General features: G+C 38.7%; 1 protein-coding gene and 1 pseudogene across 1 annotated transcript; one reads left to right on the top strand and one right to left on the bottom strand.

Moving 5' to 3' along the window:
• Window positions 1-2,495: 2,495 nt before the first annotated feature.
• On the bottom strand, window positions 2,496-5,410 carry LOC114410800. Its single transcript, XM_028374725.1, has 5 exons — window positions 5,313-5,410; window positions 3,866-4,160; window positions 2,947-3,530; window positions 2,783-2,843; window positions 2,496-2,663 (listed from the first exon to the last, which is right to left on the bottom strand). The coding sequence occupies exons 1-5, from the start codon at window positions 5,408-5,410 to the stop codon at window positions 2,496-2,498; spliced, it is 1,206 nt and encodes a 401-aa protein (XP_028230526.1).
• A 1,381-nt stretch (window positions 5,411-6,791) lies between these two features.
• Window positions 6,792-11,006, top strand: part of LOC114410799 — a 40,187-nt pseudogene continuing 35,972 nt past the window's right edge.

The following is an 11,006-nucleotide window of genomic DNA, read 5'->3' as shown; positions in this document are numbered from 1 at the left end:
AGGACTAATTAACATGCAAGATTTGAATCAAATCAAATATAGGCTAAAATAATTTCATACACTCATGAACAAATGAGTTAGACAAAGAAACAAGAAAAATAAAATTTAGCACAACATAAGGAATCTTATGTGACAAGTTTCATGACTTGACATGACTTCTATGACAAAACTACAATAGGTGAACAAGTCACTCTAGATTTTAAGGTTGTCTTCTACTTTAATGTTTTTGTATGAATTTTATGGTTTAGGTTTCAGCCACAAAAAATAGCAAAACAAAACTCAAAGGAACCTAAACTTAACACAATTCATGGTTCAAGAACAAGAACAATAAATTTGAACCATAGAAAATCAAATCTACCTTCTATAGCAAGTTTAATCGGTGGAAATTCTAGAGAATCATGTTAAAAACATTTAGCACAAGACATGTGAGGAGATACATGGAGAAAAATGAAGAAATAAAAATGGAGGAGAAATTAAAGCTGAAAATTAATGGAGGTTTAAGAAGCACCTACTTGAAGCTCTTGTGCTCTAATTACCACTTCATGGAAGCTTTCTTGTGAAGCTTCTATGGAGGTTGGATCTTTGAGCTTCACTAAGGTCCTTCAATGATGATTTTCAGCCATGGATTTGCGGTGAAAGATAAAGGAGAAGAGGTGAGAGGAAGCACCATCTACTAGAGAATAAGCCATGGAAGGAGAAGCTTCACTACCAAGAGAGTGCCTTGGATAAGAAGCTTAGAGAGGAAGCTTCAATGGAGGAAAAGAATGTGAGAGAGAGGGGGGGCATGAAACTGAAGGAGAAAAAGAGGGAGAAAAGTTAAACTTTGAAGTGTGTCTCATAAGTTTCTCATTCATCAAAGTTATGACAAGTGTTAAACATGCTTCTATTTATAGCCTAGGTCACTAACTAAATGAAAGCTACCTTGAGAAGCTTCCTGGAGAAGCTAAAGCTTAGCTATATACATTCCTCTAATAACTAAGCTCACCTCCTTGAGAATCTTCCATAGAGCTTAACTACACACACCCCTCTAATAGCTAAGATCACCTCCTTGAGATGAGAAGCTAGAGCTTAGCTACGCCTTGAAATACAAGGCTAAAACCCTATACTACTAGAATGGCCAAAATACAAGGCCCAAAGCCCAAAAGAAGGAAAACTTATTCTAATATTTACAAAGACAAGTGGACCCAACCTTGGCCTATGGGCTCATAAATCTACCCTGAGGTTCATGAGAACCCTAGAGCCTTCTTTAGTAGCTCTAGCCCAATCCTCTTAGAGCCTTCTGCTCATGGCTCTGGTGACTGGTTCCTTCCTAGGGAGGATTGCATCACTTTCCATAAGCAAACCTGAGCTACTGCGGATGAGCTTTGACCTCAGTTTTGATTGACAACACTTGTAGGCAAGTAAATGCATGAGTACTTGTCACAAATTAAGGTGATCGTTGACTCTCTTGCTTTTATTGGAAGCTCGATCATGCTTTAGGAGCATATTGATTCCATCCTTGAAGGTCTCTCATTGGATTATCATTTGATCATTACTATAATCGAAACAACTTATGGAATCACCTATAGTGAACTATACTCACACTCAAATAGTGCCAAACAAATAGGAGCTTGAATTTTTTTTCCAATTTCCATGGTGGATCTAACCGTGGCGGTGGTTTTGGTGGAGGTTTCAACTACATTGGTGGCCGGTGAGGTGGTGCCAGTGGTGGTGCTGGTAGTGGTGGCTGAGGCTGTGGCAGTGGGTGCTTCACAATAAGTACAAAGCAAGGCTTGTGGCAAAAGGATTTAATCAAGTATTCAACTTTGATTTTTTTGAAACTTTCTCCCCTGTAGTGAAACTTGTTACCATCAGACTTATTTTAACATTAGCTATCACTAATCAGTGGTCCCTTGCTAAACTAGATGTGAATAATGCTTTTCTGAATGATTTTCTATATGAGACTGTCTATATGTCTTAGCCACCAAGTTTTCAGAACTTCAACACTACATTGGTCTGCAAACTAAACAGAGCTCTCTATGGCCTTTAATAGGCTCTTAGACAATGGTTTTAAAAGACTTCAGACCATACTACTTCAGTTTGGGTTTGCTGCAAGTAAATATGAACCTTCACCCTTCATCTAGAAGAGTGATTCTCACACAGTTTATTTACTTGTCTCTGTGGATGATATCATCATCACTGGAAGTTCTATTTCTCTGATTCAACATCTCACTTCTCAGTTGAATTCCAAGTTCTCCCTCAAACAACTTTGTTCTCTAGATTATTTTCTTGGAATTGAAGTCATTACACTCTCTGACAAGTCACTATTTCTTACTCAGAGTAAATATATTAGAGATTTGCTACAGATGACTAGCATGACAGAGGATCAATCTATCTCATCTCCTATGGCTTCTAGATGTAAACTCACAAAAATTGGCTCAGATATGTTTTCGGACCCCACTTTGTTCATGTTTGTGGTAGGTGCTCTTTAATACTTAACTATCACTAGACTTGAGTTAAGCTAACCAACTGCCATCTTCACCGGAATGAGCTATGAGATTGATGCCCTTCCATGCTGATTCACTACTGCCCATTCTTTCTCCATCCAGAATCCACCATCCACCATATTTTGAAATCAGTATCCTAGACCACAAGTCCCCTTGGTTATGGAGAAGGTTCCATCTCTACTTTCCGAGAAGTGCATAATTAAACTTCCTTAGATCCTTGATTCCCATTCCCTCTTTCTCCTTTGGTAGACACACTGGCTCCCACTTTACCCAAGCTATATTCTTCTGCTTCATACCTCCATCTCCATAGAATCAACTTCTGTATCCACACTAGCTTGCCAAAACTTTATTAGGAACCTTGAAAAAAGAAAAGAAATAGATAAAAATTGAATTTAGAACTGACTTTATGAGAGTGACTCTTCCCCCAAATGAAAGTAACTTTTGTTTCCATTTTGCGTACTTTCTCTGACATTTCTTGACAATAGGATCCCAGGCATCACTATGCCTTGGGTTTGCCCCAATCGAGATACCCAGGTAAAGGAAAGGTATGGCCAATAGACTGCAATTTAAATACCTAGTAGCATCCACCTTCCATCTCTTCGACATCCCGATTGCCACAAAATTACTCTTTGAGAAATTAATTTTGAGGCCTGAGACAAGTTCAAAGCTTCTCAAGATCACCTTGATCGCTTTGAAATTTTCCATGGATGTTTTCCCAAAGAAAATTGTATCATCTGCATACTGTAAGATGCTAACTTCCATCTCATTTCTTCCCACTAGTAAACCTTGAAACAAGTTTTTCTCCATTGCTTCTCTCAGCAATCCATTGAGTCCCTCCATAACAACGTTAAATAAAAGGGGAGCTAGTGGGTCCCCTTGTCTTAGACCTCTTTGGGGAATGAACTCAGACGAAGAGCTACCATTTACCAATATGGATATAGAAGCGGATTTTAGGCAGCCCTCAATCCAAGATAGCCATCTATCGCAAAATCCCATCCTCCTTAACATGTACAACAAGAAATCCCAGGAGACTGAATCATAAGCCTTTTCATAATCTACTTTAAACATCAAACATGGTTTGTTACTTCTTTTTGCTTCATGAATTACTTCATTTTCAATAAGGGTGCTGTGTGACAAATGTCTACCCTCTATGAATGCAGTTTGTCTCTCATATATTATTAATGGAAACACCTCCTTCATCCTCCTCGCTAGCACCTTGGCCACAATTTTATATATGCTACCTATTAAAGAAATAGGCCTATATTCGTTTAGGTTCTATGGGTCATTCACCTTAGGAATGAGAGCAAGGAATGAGGCATTGTACCCCTTCAAGAATGTTCCATGAACCAAGAATTTATCCATGAACTAAAGCACATCACCTTGATAACTCCCCAAAACTTCTTAATAAATTTAAAGTTAAGGTCGTCTGGTTTGGGGCTCTTATCGCTCCCACATTCCCACACAACAACCTTTATTTCTTTTGCATTAAATGGCTTCGACAATCTGACATTGTGCTGCTGTCCAATGGCTTTAAATCTGACCCCATCTAGTTTGGGCCTCACCCAATCTTCCTCTTGAAATCTGTTCTTGAAGAACAAGCATATTTCCTCTTTCGCCTTTCCTGGTTCATCAATCCAAACACCATTCACAAACACTCCTCTCAAAGTATTGAATCTGCGATTTGAGTTTACAATCCTATGGAATAACTTGGAATTGCAATCCCCTTCTTTGATCAATCTTGACCTTGCCTTCTACCTTAGTAGGGACTCATGAGATTGAGCAGCTGCCCACAACTCCTCTTGCAACTTTTTTTAGGTCAACAGCTCTTGGTCAGATAATTGTCTTTTATCTCCTTAAATTTCTAGCTTGTTTAATTCCTTCTTGATGCTTGCTAGCTTCTGTTGTGAATCTCCAAATTGATCCTTATTCCATACTTTCAGCCTTGCCTTGATTCCCTTTATTTTTTATTTAAGCACAAATCCCCTCAAGCCCTTACATGATTATTCATCTAGGATTCTTGAACAACCCTTTGGAATGATTTATCATGGAACCAACAATTCAAAATCCGGAAAGGTCGCGGTCCCTAATTAATACTTTCAGATTTCAGCAAGATTGGGTAATGATCTGAGAAGTTTCTTTCCAGTATAAATTGTGTAGTTCCTTGCCATTTGAGAAACCATTCAGCAGAGAGAAGGACTCTGTCCAATTTGCTCTTTGTTGTTCCATTTGGCTTGTACGAAGTGAATTTTCTTTCCATACAAGGCACATCTTCAACCTCAAGGTAATCGATCCATTCATTGAATTCCTCCACATTACTATCATTTACCCCCCCTGACTTAGCCCTACTCTCTCAGCTGAGCTTCTAATACTATTAAAATTTCCTAGTATGCACCACAATACTCCTGGGCTTAAATCTCTCAAATGTCTGATGTGCTCCCACAAGTTTCTCCTCTGAACCATGTCACATGGCAAGTATATGTTGACTATAGACATTTTTTGCCCATCAGGAACCCATATGCCTTCTAAATAAGTAAAACCTTGCCCACTTATCTTCCTCTCCAATCTGAAAGATTTTTCATTTCACAGACAAAGTAAACCCTGTGCTCTATTACACATTGGTTGTTTCTCCCACCTTACCTCTATATCTCCCCACATAGCCTGACAAACAAATTTATCTATTTGTTCCTTCTTAGTCTCTTGTAGACACAACATATCTACCCTTTCCTTTATTACCATTCTTTTAATTGCTGCCCACTTTACCCCCCTCCTCAACCCCCTTATATTATAAGTGATGATCTTCATTATCCAGCCCCCTTATTTCCCAACCTGTCAGCCTCCTTCTTGTCCCTTTCCTCCATACTAATCAACTTGGTGACCACTATTGCATCCCCTCTCCCACATGTAACTCCCAGATTCTGCGCCATGGTCCATTATGATTTTTCTTCTTTTATTTGATCACAACTTTCGTGATTGTTATTTTGTTGTGAAATCTATGTTACATGTTGTATTTTGTCAATTTCTTCCCAATCTGCCACTTCTTTCAGCCCACTACCTCTCATTACTGGCGAATATTTGTCAGAATTCCCCTTCGTGCTACTGGCTTCAATCTGGATGTTGGTGTTTGATTTTTTTAGAGCCCACCAGTGGGCCCATCTGTTATATTGTGGTCCAATTGCTTTCTGCACCCTCTGCTTCTTGAGTATACCTTCTTCACACATGTTGTCCCATTTTGTTTGCAATTTGTATTGCCTTCTGCCCCTTCATTATTTTCAGCAAAGTTGTTTTTAGTAAGGCCCATTAAGGGCCCGTCACCCTCAGCCTTGAGTACACCAGCATGTGACTCTGTATCCTTTAATTCAAATATTTCTAAAAGCAGTGGGCCCACCTCATGCCCACTATCATTTTTGCCCTTTATCCCTTCTAGTGCATCTTCCTCTTCCCTGATTTCTGCTATACATTTTCCTGTCTCCTTCATTTGTCCTTTCTCTATCATTTCTTTCATGCTTTTACCCCAGGTTCTTTTCGGTGGATAAGGCTGTGATTGACTTTAGCTATTATCCCTTTTTCCTCAATTTGTTCACTTCTGTCAGCCCTATGGTTGCTCCGGTCAACTTCTTTTTTTCTGCTAGTTATCTTGGATGTGACTAGCTTCTATGTTCGTGTCAGTACCCTAAAGTTATTACCATGTGGTTCATGCGAGTAGTCTTTTCCTTCAGTCCGTTGTACCTCAGAAACCTCTCATAGCTGCTCGCCGCCAATCAAAAAATTGTTCTTCGACAACAGTACTATTTCCGGTGTTACATCACCGTCCAGCAATGGCGTCCCTTTATGGCTCTCATCGGAGCTTATTTCCTCCGATGACCTTATGAAGCTCCCTCTCCGACATATGCATCTATCGGGGTTGTAACAAGTTTCTTCAACCATGTGTACTATGTATCCCACCCTATTAATCCATGTTGATACATTGTGTTTGATTATTGGTTGTTGTGGTGGCTTAACTAGTACCCGAGCCCTATCCAGCCTCTGGAGTTCTTCCACTTCGTCATCCACCACCACCACCACCACCACCACTTATCCTATCACCGACACAATCTATTTAATATGCTCCAAATCCCATGCATGTAGAGGTATTCCCCAACACAACATCCAAACGAGTCGGTACCCAATTCTCATATAAGGATTCCACTTTTCCAGCAAGTAAAATAAGGACAACCTTGCTTAGTTGCTTCCCTAACTAGTTGTTGAGCTCTGACCTCTGTGAGTCCTAGTAGCAATATCATGTCATGTCCTATATATTTTGGCGTGATGTCATCATCCCCATTCCACATGAAATCGTCTTGCACTCTATCAAACATCGCAAGATTCTTCAGTCTTCCCACCCAGGTATTGCTTAGCCATGTCTTTTCCTCCACAGGTATGTTCAACTGTACTAGCAAATAAGAGATTGTTCCTGTTGGACTCGGATTTGTGAAATTTCTTCCTCGTCCCGTGTTGCTGCTGCCTGTCATCAACACTCTTGCATACAAGGATGTCGCTGTCATTTGTTGGAGTTGTTGTCCTTTGCACCTTCAAGGTTATCTTTACCTTTCTCGCCCTCGAGTAACGTGTCTGAGGTTTTTTCCATCCTGTACTTATCGTTCATGTTGGCTTCTCCTTGTATCATCCTCTCTCTTCCATGCTTTGGTATATTGACATGCATTTTCAGTCCCCTTACTACTAGGTTGTCCAGTTTTCTTTCAAGCCATCTAACATCTTCCACCCCGTTGAATCTTACGAAACCATATCTCTTACCCCTCCTATTACAGTTTCTTGCAATGAAAACCTCTCGCACGTCCCCCCATTTTTTAAACTCATACCACAATTCTGTTTCGTTCATCTCTTCAGGAAATCTGGTGAAGTAGAAGGAATGAATGTCAGGTGCATCTATCCAATTTGTTTGTCTCATTTCAATCTATTGGCCATACCCGTTTCCGGTGTGATTTCATTGGGGTCCCACTCTTACCCACTCTTTATTTCTCTCTCTACCTTGCTCTGTCTCCCTCATCGCGAATTACTGTAAATGATAACCTGAGGAAAGATAACCTGAGGCTATTTTTATATTCGTTAATGAAATAATTACATTAATCATATTATTGATATTTTAATTCTTTGAGAAAGAACGTAAGCTAGGAGGTTGATTATTAGTCATCCATTTAAAACATGAGGGTTAAGAAATAAAAATCTCAATCTTCTGGCAAGATTAATTTATAAAAGGTGACTAGAGTTACTCACTTTCTCTATTGTTTTTTTCTAAAGGAAGAGAGGAAAAGGTTACATATGTACCCTTATCGGGATGAATTGGTCGAAGCTGTTCATAATCACCAGGCATGCCCCCCACTCTTTCCTCTTTATTCCTTTCTTTCCATTTCCCATATTTTTTTATTCGATTACTTTTTATTTGGTGTTGAGAATGAATGAATTTCATCTCTGTTGTCAGTGAACTATTCTATATTTGTATTCATTTGATTTCATTACCTTTTTATTAGTATTTTCTTGCATACAATTGTATATTCATTCAAATTTAATTTGAATAATCTCTTTATATAGGTACTTGTAATTGTTGTAGAAACTGGTTATGGAAAGACAACACAGATCCCTTAATATCTTCATGAAGCTGGCTACACAAAGAGTGGAATGGTGCGATTTGATTTCTTTTTATGTGATTACCATAGATGAATTTCATTTGAAATCCTTTTTTGACGCTCCCATTATATTGACTTTTCTTTCAAAACATGCAAAATATTGACGAGGCAGTGCTACTTTGTCGATGTTTCATTTTTCTCTATTCCTGTGTTGTATGCCTTGTCTCTCCCACTTGGGGTCTAAGTTCCAAACTCTAGCAGCTCCTTGTAAGCAATGAGTTCATCAACTCTTTACCTAGTGTGCGCCTTCATCTTTAATTATCCTTGAAGGCTAACTGAGGCAATGCAAAGCCTCAGCTTGTCAGTTGTAATAGCTTTAGTCAACATATCTGCTGGATTCTCTGATCCTAAGATCTTTAGCAAAGATAAGTCTCCATCATTTATCAACTCCCTGATAAAATGGTATCTTAATTGAATATGCTAGCATCTAGAATGGAAGACTTGATTCTTAGCAAGACCTATAACACTTTAACTATCACTGAACATTGAAGCATTATCTTGTTCTTTCCCTAATTCATTGAAAAAATTCTTTAGTCAAATCATCTCCTTAGCTGCTTTTGAGATAACTATGTACTCGGCTTCTGTGGTTGAGAGAGCAACTTTATTTTGAAGTTTAGACTTCCAACTCATAGCAGTACCTCCTAAAGTAAAAATGTAGCCTGTGGTGTTTTTCATGGTATCAAAATCTCATCCCAAGTCTGCATCTCAAAATCCCTGTAAAGTGAGATTGCTTTTTCTGAAGCACAAACACATCCCTGAAGTACCCTTCAGATATCTGAGTATCCCCTTTACGACTTCCCAATGCTCCTTTGCTGGATTTGATAGGAAACTATTGACATTTCCCACTGCATGTGCTATGTCAGGTCTGGTACACACCATAACATACATCAAACTCCCGACTGCTGATGCATATGGTACTCTTGACATGTAACATTTTTCTTCATCTGTCTGCAAATATTGCTTCTTTGAAAACTTCAAATGAGATCCTAAAGGGGTATTCCTGGTCTTAGAATCTCCTGAGACAACTTCAAAATTCCTTCTGATCTATTTCTAAGAATTCTCATACCAAGGATTTTTTTAGCTAGACCAAGATCCTTTATTTCAAAGTTGTCTGCCAACTGCTGCTTCAACCTGTTAATTTCTGTCATACTAGATCCTGCAATCAACATGTCATCAACATACACGACAAGGATAACATAGCTATTAGTATATTTCTTAACGTAGCAACAATGGTCCATGTCACATCTGTTGAATCCTAAGTTGCTCATAAACTCATTAAACTTCTTGTACCATTGTCTCGGTGCTTGTTTCAAGCCATATAAACTTTTATGAAGCTTGCACACAAGATTCTCCTTGCCTGGCACTTCAAAACCTTCTGGTTGGGTCATATAGATGTCTTCCTCTAAATCCCCATGCAAGAATGCAGTTTTAACATCTAATTGCTCCAAGTGAAGATTCTCTACAGCTACAATACTCAAAATAACTCTGATGGTAGTCATCTTTACAACTGGAGAGAAGATCTCTGTGAAATCAATTCCTTGTTTCTGCTTAAGCCCTTTCACCACAAGTCTCACCTTGTATCTACTTCTACCGTTAGATTCTTCCTTTAGCCTATAGACCCACTTATTCTGTAAAGCTTTCTTTCCTTCTGGCAATTTAATTAAAGACCACGTCTTATTCATCTAAAGGGATGTCATCTCATCTTTCATTGCTAGCTCCCACTCAATAGAGTCATTCCCCTACGTAGCCTCACTAAAACATTCTAGCTCACCAACATCAGTTAACAACAAATAATGCAATGAAGGGGAATACCTATCTGGTGGTACTGAAATTATCCTTGATTTTCTTGGAGGAGTTGATGGTTCTAGTTCTGACTCAACCTCTATGTATGTACTCTGGTTTCTATTGGTTACATCACTTTATGAAATTTCTTTAAGTGTTGCTTTCTAAAAAAATTTTGATAGTTTACTTGCACATGTAGATTCTGCAAAAAATTTGTCCTTATAGAATAAGTTCTCATTAAAAGTGACATTCCTGCTTCTGATAACTTTCTTGTTTTGGTTATCCCAAAACCTGTAGCCATACATTTCAGATCTATAACCAATAAAATAACATTTCCTCTCCTTCGAATCGAATTTATCTCTACTATTAGAGTCTATAAGTATATATGAAACACAACCGAAAATTCTCAAATGTGAAAGTTTTACCTCCTTTCCAGACCATACTTCTTCGGGCAGCTGATAATTCAAAGGAACTGATGTCCTCTATTGATGAGATATGTTGTTGTGTTTATTGCTTCTGCCTAGAATGCTTTAGCCAAGCCATATTGGATCTGCATACACCTCGCTCTCTCGTTCAAGGTTCTATTCATCCTTTCTACAACATCGTTTTGCTCAGGTATTCCTGGTATTGTCTTAATCATTTTGATCCCATGTTCTAAACAGAAGTCCTTAAACTCCTAACTATCATACTCCTCGCCATTGTCAGATTTCAGACTTTTAACCTTTAGACCTATCTGATTTTCAACATCTGTTTTCCACCTTTTAAACACAGAAAACACATCAGATTTATTTTTAAGAAAATAAACCCATACCTTTTTGGTAGAGTCGTCGATAAAGGTGACATAATAGGGTGAGTTTCACCCAAATTTCACTGGGGCTGGCCCCTAAACATCTGTGTGCACCAATTCTAGCTTTTCAACTTTAGGAGTCTTCCCTGCCCTTGAAAAGCTAACCTTTTTCTGCTTTCCAAAGATACAATGTTCACAAACACCAACATCAACATGCTTCAGGCTTGATAGCTTACCCTTTGTCGCCATAAGCTTCATTCCTTTTTCACT

The sequence above is a fragment of the Glycine soja genome, chromosome 4 (genome assembly GCF_004193775.1).
Source record: "Glycine soja cultivar W05 chromosome 4, ASM419377v2, whole genome shotgun sequence".
NCBI lineage: Eukaryota > Viridiplantae > Streptophyta > Magnoliopsida > Fabales > Fabaceae > Glycine > Glycine soja.
Note: the sequence above shows the minus strand (reverse complement) of the source record. Positions and strands in the feature narration are given on the sequence as shown.